We start from the raw sequence: 13,627 nt of genomic DNA, 5'->3' as shown, positions 1-13,627 counted from the left end.
ATATTCCGGCAATAGTACTGAAGACGTGTGCTCCAGAACTTGCTGTGCCCTGAGCCAAGCTGTTCCAGTACAGCTGCAACACTGACATCTACCAAGCAATGTAGAAAATTGTCTAAGTATGTCCTGTAAATAAAAAGCAGGACAAATCCAACCTGGCCGATTACTGCCCCATCAGTCTATTCTCGATCATCAGTAAAGTAATGGAAGGGGTCATCAACAGTGCTATCAAACGGCACCTGCTTAGGAATTACCTGCTCACTGATGCCCAGTTTGGGTTCTACCAGGGCCACTCAGCTCCTGACCTCATTACAGCCTTGGTTCAAACATGAGCAAAAGAGCTGATCTCCGAGTTGAGGTGAGAGTGACTGCCCTTGACGTCCAGCAGCATTTGACCAAGTGTGGCATCAAGGAGCCCTAGCAAAACTGGAGTCAGTGGGAATCAGGGAAAACTCTCCGCTGTTTGGAGTCACACCTAGCATAAAGGAAGACGGTTGTGGTTGTTGGAGGCCAGTCATCTCACCTCCAGGACGTCCTCAGGGTAATGTCCTAGGCCCAACCATCTTCAGCTGCATCATCAATGACCTTCCTTCCATCATAAGGTCAAAAGTGGGAATGTGCTGATGATTGCACAATGTTCAGCGTCAATTGCGACTCTCAGACACTGAAGCAGTCCATGTCCAAATGCAGCAAGATCTAGGCAATATCCAAGCTTGGGCTGGCAAGTGGCAAGTAATATTCATGTCACGCAAGTACCAGGCAGTGACCATCTCCAACCGTCCCTTGACATTCAATGGCATTGCCATCACTGAAGCCCCCACTACAAATCAGAAGTGTGGTGGAATAATCTCCACTTGCCTGGAAGAGTGCAGCTCCAACAAGGCTCAAGAAGCTTGACGCCATCCAGGACAAAGCAGCCTGCTTGATTGGTCCCCTTCCACAAACATGCACCCACTCCACCACTGACACACAGGGCAATAGTGTGTACCGTCTCGCTCTCTCCTCTCTCTCTCGCACACAAAAAAGATTCACTAAATAATACACAGAACAAGTGTCTGGAGTTACAAGAAGAGACTAGAGAAACTGGGGCAATGTTCAGAGTGGAGCTAATAGAAGTATTCAAAATTGTGAAAACATGTTTTGCTAAATATGTAGGAAGAAGCAAGTGATTGATGAGCCAGTAACTGGAGAGTATAGAGTTAAGATCATCTTATCGCCAAAAGAATAAAAGGAAAATTTCTTAATGTAAGAATATTGTTAGGATTTGGAATGCCCTACCAGAAACAGTGGCAGAAGCAGAATAGCATTTGAATGTGAAGTGGGTAAATATTTGAAAATGAAGCGGTTATGGAGAAATGCAACAAAGTGGATAGATAACTCTTTCAGATAGCCAACATAGGAACAGAAGTAGGCTGCTTAGCCCCTTGAGCCTGCTGCTCCATTCAGTAAAAGTCATCGCTAATCTTCAATCTAACTCTGTAAGAGCCTTTGCTCCTTAATCCCTTAGAATGTTAGACAAAGACATTATCAGTACAAATGCAATGGGCCAAATAGCCACCTTCTGTGCTGTAAATTTTTATAAATTTAACAATAATCCTTACTTTAAGCTATAGTTTCTTGCAGAAGGAAGAAAGTTTTATTTCATTGGCCTCTAGCATAAGGTCAAAAAGTGACAGTTTTTTTTAATGGTGACCTATGCACATTAAATTTTGTCAAATTCAGCTGACTTCACATCAGTGTTGAGTTGTATACTTCACACCAGTTCTCACTTTGTGCTACAGGAAAACTTCTGTGTGCCTTGCACTAATGACAAAGAAAAATTGTTTCCTGCAGGTTTAATCCGATCACAGGGGCACAATGGGCTGCACATAGTAGTACCAAAGTAGAATAGTACATTGTGATTTTCATGTCATCTGTTATGAAAGAGGGTGTCCTCAAATTGGTGTAAACCCTTGACACCCTCCACTCCCCTGACTATCTGTTTGCTCCTCCCACCATCGGTGGTTGTTCCTTCAACTTTTAAACTCTGGGTTGAAGACCCTCCACCTTTCCAACTCACTCTCAATTCAAGTCTCCTTAAAACTCACTCCTTTGACAAAGCTTTTGGTCACTCCTCCTAAGATCTACTTTGGTTTTGTATGCGTTTTTTGACTACATATCTTTAAGTGTCTTGGGGCTTTAAAGACATTATATAAATGGATTTTTTTGGTGGAAATGTCGTATGGAGTTAGACTGCTTATTTTGTACATAGTGTGATTATAGCATGTACTTGAGATAAAGATCAATGTCAAAAAATTCACCCTAATGCCTTCTGTTTATACTAGAGACAGAACAATTATGTGCAGCCTACAGTTCTTACTGAATAAGTCTCTTTATCCTTGCAATGTACAAAGATGATTTATTGTAGCTTTTGAAATAGTTAACCAGTAATGGATGTTTGGAAAATATTTCTCGTGTAACAAGGGTGGTCAATTCATTGAGGATTGCAAGTAGCCAGTCAATTGGAGTTAATGTGTTCATTGTTATGTACTGCAGTATAATTGATAGCAAATTATGGCACGAATGGTAAGCATTGCATTTATTGGCTTCTGGTTGCAATATTCGATTGGAAAATGTTTGCTATTTAAAATGATGAGACTTGCAGGTGTAACAATGAAAAGGTGATGCAATTTTCAGATAATAGAATAAACAACACAGCACTGAGATTTACTAAAAGTAAAATCTAATTGTACAGAGACAGCCATTGCTGTCATTAGACTAATTAGTGTTTATTAGTGCTATTGTATAGGTCATATTGCTTTTAAGCTATGGAGACTTTAACTATGTTTACTGAGATTTGGGATCAAGGTTTGCCAGGGCAGCTCACAGAACCTTTAATTTATGGTGTTTTTTTTCGGAGAATCTCTAGTGAAAACATCTAGTGATGTTAAGCAGCATCATCACTTCAAAAGCCTGAGGTGATAATGGTTTTTCCATTGCTGCAAAGTTGATCAGCTGGATTTTACCAGGCTTCGGAACAGGCAAGGGGTCCTGTGGCCATGTCATCTTGCCAGCAGCAGAGAAGGTGGCAGATGGTCCTCCTGGCCAGAGTCCAATTGAGTCACTTAAATGGTCAATTAAGGGTCTCTTCCCACCTCCGCTGGCACTTTAGCTGCGGTAGAGGTCCTTCCACTGTGCGTGAAGACCGCCAGGTAAACTCTGGCAGGCTCCATGGCGGACCCACTTTTTCAGGCACTCTGAACTGTGGAGGAGCGCCTTGGTGGCAATGGTAGCTCCTGTGGCAACAGTGCCACTTGCCATCAATTTTGGCGACTTATGGTTAAAAGGAAATCTTTTTCATTTACACAGTTACCTCTGAATGTCCCAAAGGACTTTGCAATGAAGTTTTTTTGTTTGCGAGTTTAGACACATAAAAAAAACAGCAGCCAATGTGCACACAGCCAGCTCCTAAAAACATAGTAATGTCCAGGTAATCTGTTTTTGTGATATTGATTTGTGGGTTAGCTATTGGTCAGGACACTGGGGATAACTCCCTTGTTCTTGCTCGAAATAGTGTAGTGGGATCTTTTGTAGCCACCTGAGAGGCCCCTGTTTAACATCTTAGCCAAAAGACGGCACCTCCTGCTCCACCCCGGAACGGCACTGGAATGTCAGGTTTGATTTTATCTGCTCTGAAGAAGGATCATACAGACTCGAAATGTAAACTCTGTTTCTCTCCCCACAGATGCTGTCAGATCTGCTGAGTTTTTCCAGCATTTTCTGTTTTTATTTCAGATTTCCAGCATCCACAATATTCTGCTTTAATCTCGATTTTTTTTTGTGTGCTTCTTGAACCCAGAATATTCTGACATTCAGAGGTGAGCGTGCTGCCAACTGAGCCACAACTGACACGCCTGATATTCTTTTAACACATTTGTTTCAACAAATGATCTAAATCAAATTGAATATTTGCCTGTCTCTGGAAATGATTTTGAATAGTTTTATTAATTTGTGACAAGTGGATGTTGGTCTAGAGCATAATAAAACTTTCTCCACTTCATTAGTAAGCAGGAAAGGTTTTTCTCGGACCTAGCAACAAGTCTTAACTATAACCTCAGATAAGCACCCCATACTGTATCAGCATAAATTGTTCCATATTCCAGCTAACCTTTTAGGCTCAGTGTCAGATAGTGCTTCCTTACTACTGCCCTATATGAAAACTGTACAGACCATTGATCAAATCTGGGACCTTCCTGTTCCAGATAATTGATTACCAGATCTAACTAGTGCAAACCCTAAGCCAGTGCATTGTAGTAATTGTGAGCTGACCTGAGATTTTTGTTGTTTCACAGTCACTTGATTTAGTTAATCAGAATTGGAAAAGGCATCAACCATACAAGACAATTTATCATTTACATTTTTAGTAGAAAATATTTCTGTTTGATTGAAATTTCTGTTTTTTGAATATATGACGTACTGGATGCAGTTGTTAAGAAAGAGAATTCACTAATCTCCCATTCAAACAAGACATGTGACTATCATTAATTGGACTGGAAATACATAAAACATGCTGAAGCATGAAGGCTGTTAAAGTGAAAATATTTCAGTCTGAACATAGCAAAGATTCTGCTCTGAAGCTGTGGTATGATGTCTTGCTTTATCTTGGACTCGATGTTAATCTTGTCTCCTTTCTGAGGTTGTTTACCTGACCATATTTTATTTATTAAGAAATGGTGATGTCTTGTATGGACATGCAATATGTATAGGATTCTACAGTACCTTATCTATATACGTTTTTATGGGATTTTTTTTACACTTTCTCCTGATTAAGACTTCAAGATTTCTTCTAATTTGCAGTCCTCATATTAGTGGATTAAACTTTGAAAAATGTGTATATATTTTTGTAGTCCATTTTATGTAGAATTGCATTTAGTACCGGAAAAGTACATGTGCATTCTGCCAACTGTTTTGAGTTACTTCGCAGTTAGAAAATGTTATGTAAAGCGCTTTCGTCATGTGGTGTGTTGCCCTCAAGCTATATATAACCAATTGTCTGTTTCTAATGGAGAGAGATACCTATGACCCTTTTTGGACCCTAGCTGATTACTGACTTAATTACACAAACACGCACGTGGAAGCCCCTTGCAAATGTGGGATCTCAGTTGAAGCACAGCATATTGCAGAAAAACTGGTGCATAAATGGATCAGAATATTTCAGTATCAAAAACTACCACTAGGAAGCAGAGTTTTGGTTTTATTGAACTGGGGCCAAGGGACCTCGAATGTTCTTGGCGCCCAGGACCCCAAGAATGCTCACTCTGACGGTAAGCTTCTGTCCACACCAATTCTTCATACCATGAACAGTAAAACTTGTTAATGTTAAATTTGTACACCTAAGTCGTAGTATTAAGCCCTGATTGAAATATCTTCATTTTCATCATTGCTGAAAAGTTCTTCAGAATGTCCCCAAATTTCTATTAGAACATAATGAAGTGAGAGATGTTGTGGTGAGGTGTGTGGAGAGGGAGCCAGGGGGGTGGGAGGGTTGGGGGTGAAGAAGGTGGAAAATGTGATTCGAAAGCAATTCAAATTAGTGATATCCTGCTCTCAAATCTGTATCTTTTTCAGTTCAAGTATGTTGCAAATATTTTAGTGACAATCAATTTCAGGCAAGGTTTAATGTTCAAGTATTTATTTGTGAATACTTTTTTGACTGCATTATGTTGTTATTGTTAAATTACCTTACACTATTATTTACCTGTTAATATAGTTTAAACTCAAATTATTTTTCTTGATTTTAGGCTCTTCAGAAGCTGGCCACCCAATATCTCAAGAGGGAATGGGTTGGATTAAAACTTGATGAAAGAAGTGAACATAACAGGTAAATGTTTTTGGAAAATGTTGATCATAGTAATTGAAGTCCAGTTTGCTTTTTTTTTGCTGAATATTCCTGGAAAAGGAAATTCACAGTTTATTTTTGTGTGCTGATGCGTGCATGTGTACATGAACATCAGTTGAGGACAAGATCAGATTGACAAGTCTGCAATCAAATAGCCTCCAACATTAACTCTATAGTTAGGCATGCACTTAAAACTTGGGTGAGATGTTGGAAGTTGTCTGTGCATATGCAGTCATTTATTAATCCGACAATCTCACATAGAACAAACCCCTCCCATAGTGCCTATGTATTTTTGCTCAAAAAAGAGATGTTGTTGAAGGTTTTCATCTTGCACTAAGCAAGAATACCAATTGTAAAAGGGATAACAATTTATACAGTGTAAGTAGACACTGCTGCTTGGTTTGCAAGTGGACTCTGGTAGAGACGTTGCCATGGAGAATGCAACAGGGAATAGTTAACTGCCCAGCTTTTGTTTAAATTCAAAGCAGGCAGGTCGACTCTGGTCAAGGTATTGCCATGGGGAATGAACCAGGGAATGGCTGTCCCCCAAGCTTTTGTTTATTTGAAAAAGGCGTGGACATGCACCTTCTGAGTGCAAGGGCCCTGTGTGTGAATATATGTAGCTTCTAGCATGTGTAAGTGAGCCATACTGCGAGCCCGACTTATCTTAAATTGATTGTCAGTGTAATGCTTAGCATAGTCAGGATTGTTTAGCCAGCGCTGTCCAATTGCGGAATCACGTCTAATGTTGGATGCTATGTTTTGAATTTTGCAAGCATGGGCACAATCAGTACTTTTCCTGTTGCAAACAGCCGAAGGGAAGTGCTGTTTGATACAATCATCCAGTCATTGGGATGTGCGAACCATAAACCTGTCACCACACCGGCACTGAAATTCACATACTACGTTATTCATTTGTGAGGTTGGCAGAACATCGTTTTGGCTTGATGGCAGCACCCATCAGTGGAGAATACAACTTGTGTTGCTACTGCATAGTAGTAGCTTGAACCGGCTAGCTTCACCTATTGCTCAAATTTTTGAGACGCCTTTTTCTTTCAGGGTAATCTGAGGTAGACTGGGCACTTTTCAGGACCAAATGTTTCAGCTAGGCCCATTCATGAGCTTGTGTGATATACAACGAGCAGCGATATGATTAGGGGAGCCTTTATCCCACAGGATGGCTTTGATGTGTCCAATTTCAGCATCAAGCTTGCACAGTGAGCAAATGGCTCTGGGCCTATCTACAAGGCTGCCAATAAGGCCAATCTTATAGCGCGTGGAACTGTAGCATTCCCAATGCGTATACTGTCCACTCAGGTAGACTCTGGTCAAGGCATTGCCATGCATAATGAACCAGGGAATGGATGTCCCCAGAGCTTTTGTTTAATTGAAAATGTTCTCTACTACTGTCTACCGCAAGTCTACCTTCACTGGTCAGTAAGCGAACTGGGATCCCTAAAGTTCCACACGCTATAAGATTGGCCTTATTGGCAACTTTGTAAGTAGGACCTGAGGCATTTGTTCATCGTACAAGCTTGATGCTGAAATAGGATGCATCCAAGGCATTATCCGATGGCTACCCTGATCAGACTGTTTTTCACTGTATATCATGTGGAGTCTCACTTAGGCTCGTACTCTGGGTATAACAGGGATGAATGACTCAATATCAGATAATGAATTAAAACAATTTTTGAACAATTATTAGTAATTGGAAAAAGGAAAGAAAGGAAGAAAAATAACTTTGCGTACATATATATTAAAAGAAAGGAAGAAAGACAGCTTTATTGTGGCACAAGTGGGAACCCCATATTGATCTGTTCAAGTGTTACAACCAAGACGGGAGGAGGGCACAGCTTCTCTAACCCCACTACTCCACAGGTCACACTATAAGTGTAAATGTTTTATTCATTCTCAAAAATGGCCAGTTGTTTACTTCCGCTATTGTTAGAACCAGAATAAAAGAGACTTCAACCAGGCTTCTTTCAATAAACTCAGAATGATTGATTTATTATGAAACAAAACTTAGTTTTTAAAGCAAGTTGCAATCCGAAGTGTAACTCTGTACCCCTTTAAGTACCAACGGCGCGCACACACTCACACGACAAAACAAATAGTCTCTGCAGAGGTTGGCAGTTAAAGGAAAATATGAAAAAGGATAAAATTCAAAGGGTTTTGATGCTGTGTATCTGGTGTTCTTGCATATGAAGGCAGATTGCTGGTCACAGCAGCTGTCTGGAAGTTCTTTCCAAAGGAACTTTGGTGTGGAGGAGAACAGAGCAGGATCAATTTTTTTGTTCATTTACAGGATGTGGGCATCACTGGTTGGCTAACGTTTATTGCCCATCCCTAATTGCTTTTGAGAAGATGGGATCTCTCTCTTGTCTAAAGCTTTTCAAGATTCCAAATACAGATGAGTTATACTGAGATGAGTATTTCTAGCTGGATACTGATAACTACACTGAATTTCATACAAAGCCGGGAGAGCACAAGTTGGGTAACCTTCTCCATTCAGTTTATTCTCAAACTGAGTCCAAAAAACAAGTTCAAGACAGAAATTCATCTCAGTCAGTTGGCTTCCAGAAAATCATCAGAGCCTCTCGGGATCTGAAAGCAGTAGTTTTTTTCACCAGCAATTAAGTTCAAAAAACAAAGAATCTCCGGTGCCTTGCAGGTCATTTAGCTGAAGCCATGTGACATCTTGGAAAAGGCAGTTTGCGCACAGTCCAAAGTGAACTTAAACTTGAAAAAAAAAACCCAGGCCAGTTCCCAAAAGAGTGTCCAAATAATTCAATGTCCTTCTCATTTTGGAAAACATGTAGTTCTTGGAGATATGTATTCATAATACAGGATAGTTCCCCCAAGTGGTAAAACAACCCAAATTGGCCTGTTCAAGACAGTACCTTAAAATGGTAAAATTCCCCTTGGTTCATGCATCACCAAGTCTCCGAATAACCTTGCCCATCTCTAATTGCACTTGAGAAGATGGTAGTGTCCTTGGGATCTCTCTCTTGTCTAAGCTTCTCAAGTTTCCAAATACAGTCGAGTTGTATACTGAGATGAAGATTTCTAGCTAGACACTGATAACTACACAATTGCACAGGAGTGGGATCTCCAGTCAGACATTACGTCTAGTTCTTTCCTCTAGTCTTTAGTGATTGACTATTACACTCTGGCTGCAGCCCTGAATGCTGGATGCTGTGCCCCTTTCAGTCCAATTTCTGGCTCCGTTCCAGCCTTCTGAAGCCTCCACCCAGCACAATCACTCTTGGTTTTCAATCAAGGTCTACAAAATAACTTCTAAAAATTCAATACAAGCTTAATACAGGTTGTCTTAAAATCAAGAGCAAAGCAGAAATAAAATGCAAAAACATAAAATTGCAAAAATTAGTGATTGCAGGTCCAGGTCTACAGCCTTCCCTCCCCTTTCAAATTCAAATTATAGCAATACTTTGTAATCAGGCGAACTATTTTTTGTAATTTATCCAGTTGGAATGATTTTTTTTTACATCTCATTGGCGTTTCAAAGCTCGTAAAGGTCGCAGTTCAAGCTCAGTTACTTGAGGGCAGTTGTTGATACATAACAGAGACAGAATTTTCAGTAGCTAGACAAAGACTAACACATGCGAAATAATCCTAACCCATGGATGAATATTTGCATTCATGCCCCAATTCCATAAATCCTCCCACCATTAATCTTTTTATTAATATACTTATATTGCTGCAAGAGGAAGTGGACTTTCTGGGATTTAGCAATGTTCCATTTTAACTCTTTCTTTCAATTGCTTGGGCAGCTGTGAGACGTTATAACTGAACCTTTCCACATACACTCGTAATTATCCCTTCATTCAATCTTCTGCACTAATTTCTGTGATATTACGATGGTAAATATTTATCAATTCTCGGCCACCAATTCTGACAGGTGTTTCTGGGTAAAACAAGAGGTTGCTTCGGGAGCAGGGCATGGATCTTTGTATTCATAATTATATTATTTTTCTATGGTAGCAACACACTATTCCCTTTCTCCTATGTATGCAGTTTGTGTTGGTTTTAGTTCAACTTTAACAGCCTCCATTGTGCAATTTACTCTAGTCTGATTAAATACCCGTGTTGCTTTGGGATGGCCCCTTATCTCGTACAGGCACACGATCAACTCTCTCCACGTGTTACACTCTTCCAGCTGAGTTCCTAATATATAATCTCCCAAACCTCCTGCATATAGATAGGTATTGTAATATTGTATATGACTGCTGTCCTGAATCAATCCTATACTTTTCACCAGATATATTGACAATCACCTAGCCTCACCTGTCACTACTGATGGTCTATTTAGTAGTTTCACATTTGACCTGGACAAAGTAAGACTGAACCAGTCCCCAGTGATTAAGGGCGTGTCTCCATAGGTCGTCTCAATTTAAATCAATTGCTTTATTAATCTGGCATGAACAGCCCACAGCCTGTCTGCAAATGCACTCATATTCTCACCTGGTTGCTGCTGAGTTTGTTCGAGCATCTTGAAGGGGTTACCCCCTTTCCACTACCCAATTTTTCATTTTTCCCATGCTGTCCCTCCTGTCTTTGCTTCTTCAGGCAAAGCCTGGTAAACTCTTGGAGCTATAGTAAATAGTAACAATTTGCTCTTTTTGTTATTTAATCCATGTAATTCCAAAACCTCAACCTCTGTGCTTGGTAACATCTGAATGAATCTATGTTGCACCTTTTGTATGGTGCTTATATCTCACTTCCAAATGGGATATCTATAACTGATGTTTGGTTAAAACTAAGTAACAATGTTTTGTTAAAGTCTGACAGGCAAAAATGAATTTGCTAGCGTTTGATGACAAATTCCTGCACAAGGAGCTACTCTCTTTTCTAGTACTTCTATTCAAAGGACTGTCAAAGTGCTCAATTCCCAACCTAGGCTTGGAATAAAGGGCTGAATTATATGATGTGCCAGATTCCACCCCTCCCTGCAACCCCAAGCTTATGTTTAGGGGATGCATTGGGGGGAGCCCATCACGGAGAACACTGGCTGCCCCACAGTTGTTTAAGGGGCAGTTGGCCACTGATAGACTGAAGGTGGGATTTCTGCCCTCCTAGATCAGGAAGTCGCGCCTCGGAGAGCAGCTACCCAGCACTTGGGACAGTGGCATGCAGTGCTGGATAGGAGTTTAGGTCAGTGAGGGTCTCTGCTGGGTGCTTTCTGAGCCTATTAAGGAGGGACCCCCTACCCTGCCAACAGCCTATGCATGGGAACTTGCCAGGCTGGCTGCTTGTTGTGGGAACTGGCAGCAGCGGTTGGTTGAAGCCCTTAAGTGGGCATTAATTGCCCACTTGGAAGGATCTCAGTTTGCCCCCTGATGGGTCGATCACCCGACGTCTCCCCTGCTGCTACTAAAATTACAGTGGAGGCAGGATCGGTCAGGCAGGTAAGCTGCCCGCTGGATTTAACAAGCCCCCCCCCAATTCAACCCCACCAATCAACTCAAATGGTGTGATTACCACTATTCAAAATGTAATACTGCTGAAAGGGATCACAGCCATGAATAATTACAGTCTTATTCACTACCTGCAAAAATGTTCCCTTACCACATCCTTGAAAATGCTACTTTAAAAAGTTGACTTAAAAAAGTGTGCAAAGATTGGAAGAGGCACAATGGCATGAAGGGCATAAATATGTATGTAATGTAAACTTGCAAGCTATTTCCAAAATTTGTATAGTCACCCTCAAGTTACTTTTTTGAATTCTCATCACCTAAATGATGCCGCTTACAAAAGTGGAAATCCCAACTAAACAGTTCCAGTGAATTTCTGGTATTCGTGCTATGTATTGGTAATTTATGCTATTGTCTCAGTATCTTTCTTTGCAATATGCAATAATAAATTTCAAAATGCGATATTTATTTGGACAGCAGGTTTTAAAAGCACAGTTTTTTATTCATTCAAGGGATGTGGGCTTCACTGATTCCAGGTATTAGTCTGGTAATCCTTCTCTGAACTGCTTAAGGTGATGAGGGGAGTATGAACATACAAAATAGGAGCAGAAGTAGGTCATTCGGCCCCTCGAGTCTGCTCCACCATTCAATAAGATCATGGCTGATTTGTTTGTGTTCCTAACTCCGCATTCCCATCTACCCCCGAAAACCTTTGATTCCCTTGCCTATCAAAAGAGTTCCAAAGTCGCACAACCCTCAGAGAAAAAAATTCTCCTCATCTCTGTCCTAAAAGGGTACTCCCTAATTTTAAAACAGCGCCCCCTAGTTCTGGACTCATCCACAAGAGGAAACATCATTTCCACACCCACCTTGTCAAGACCGTTGAGGATCTCATATACTTCAATCAAGTCACCCCTCATTCTTCTAAACTCCAGTGCCTGTCCAACCTATCCTCATATGACAAGCCACTCATTCCAAGTATCAATCTAGTAAACCTCCTCTGAACCACCTCTAACACGATTACATCCCTCATTAAATAAGGAGACCAAAACTGCATGCAGTATTCAAGATGTGGTCCCACCAGTGCTCTAAGTCCTGTCATTGAGGATACCCTCCATGTTGTGTTGCACTGCTGCCATGTTAAAAGGGATGGATTTCAAACAGATCTAGCAGCCTAAAACTGGGCATCCACGAGGCACTGTGGCCATCAACAGCAGCAGAATTGTATACAACCACAATCTGTAATGTTAGGAAATAGAGATAGTTTAAGTAAGTTATATTGGTATTTGTGGGTGTTAGGAATGAGTTTTAGATTTAAAGTTTTAGTTTGATTTGTATTCCTGTTCTGTGTTAAGAATAGGTCAAGTTGAATTTTAGTTTCATTTTAAAAGGTGCCTGCATTTTTAATGAGAGTTTACAACTGTGGGAGCAGTTAAGCAAATGTGACTAGATAAACTGGGCTGTTGCCTAGCAACAGGGGCCCAGAGAGGCAGGTCCCTCCCACAGACACAAACAGCAGAAACTAGAAACGGCAGTTTTTGACTTCAGTTTTAAAGACAGCTGCCAGGCAGAAGCAACCTAGAAGGCTCAGCCAGTTCCAAGCTAAAGTTGGTTGAAAGTAGATGCCAAGGAGAAACTGGAGCAAAGGGGACAGGTGGCCAGTCCCAAGCTAAAGAAGAAAGTCCCCAAGAATCCAGGGGAGTGGAACAGGAGAAAGTCCCAAGCAGACCTTCACGTCAAAAGAAGGACAGGAATCTGGAAAAGGCCCTGTTAAGTGAAGTTAAGAGTGAGGGGCAGAGAAAGGCTCCAAGCTGCAGGAAGCATAGGGTCAAAGCGATATAAAGGCTTGTGAAAAGTTGGGTCCAAAGAGGCAGTTAAAGGTCTGTAACTCTTTGCTGTGGGCATGTGGAGCAATGGTGTACTGTTGACGGCTGAGTCGGTGAGAGTGAGTGTGTGGATGACAGTTTGAATGCACGTGGTGACCCAGGGAAGAGGAACATCAGAAGGAGCATTCAGAACCTTGGAGATGGATCCTTATGGAAGGCATCTGAGAGAAAACATTGGTTTGAGAGAAGATTCCAAGGCGAGTTCTTAGAAAGTAGAGTTTGGAAATTCTCGCATGAAAGACGAAGTTCAGTGAAATTGGTTGGCTCACAGTGTAACAAGCATCTAGAGTGAGTTGAGGAGAGATGCATAACACCTGTCTGGGGTGACATCTGTCACTTGGTTTCAGAGTGTGTTGTGTCTGACCACAGGTTGCCATTTGGCTTACATGGACTGTATTTACAGTGAACATTAGAGAATAAGATAGTTTTTGTAA

General features: G+C 41.0%; 1 protein-coding gene across 2 annotated transcripts in view; it reads left to right on the top strand.

Moving 5' to 3' along the window:
• Positions 1-13,627, top strand: part of LOC121283980 (F-BAR and double SH3 domains protein 2-like) — a 261,393-nt gene that overhangs the window by 90,958 nt on the left and 156,808 nt on the right. For both annotated transcript variants that reach the window (XM_041198843.1, XM_041198844.1), the window contains exon 4: positions 5,778-5,857. In XM_041198843.1, coding sequence (XP_041054777.1) covers positions 5,778-5,857 — 80 coding nt within the window. The remainder of the gene's footprint in view (positions 1-5,777; positions 5,858-13,627) is intronic.

This window comes from Carcharodon carcharias, chromosome 11 (genome assembly GCF_017639515.1).
Source record: "Carcharodon carcharias isolate sCarCar2 chromosome 11, sCarCar2.pri, whole genome shotgun sequence".
Classification (NCBI taxonomy): domain Eukaryota; kingdom Metazoa; phylum Chordata; class Chondrichthyes; order Lamniformes; family Lamnidae; genus Carcharodon; species Carcharodon carcharias.
The sequence above is the reverse complement of the archived record's forward strand: the minus strand, read 5'-3'. Positions and strand labels throughout refer to the sequence as shown.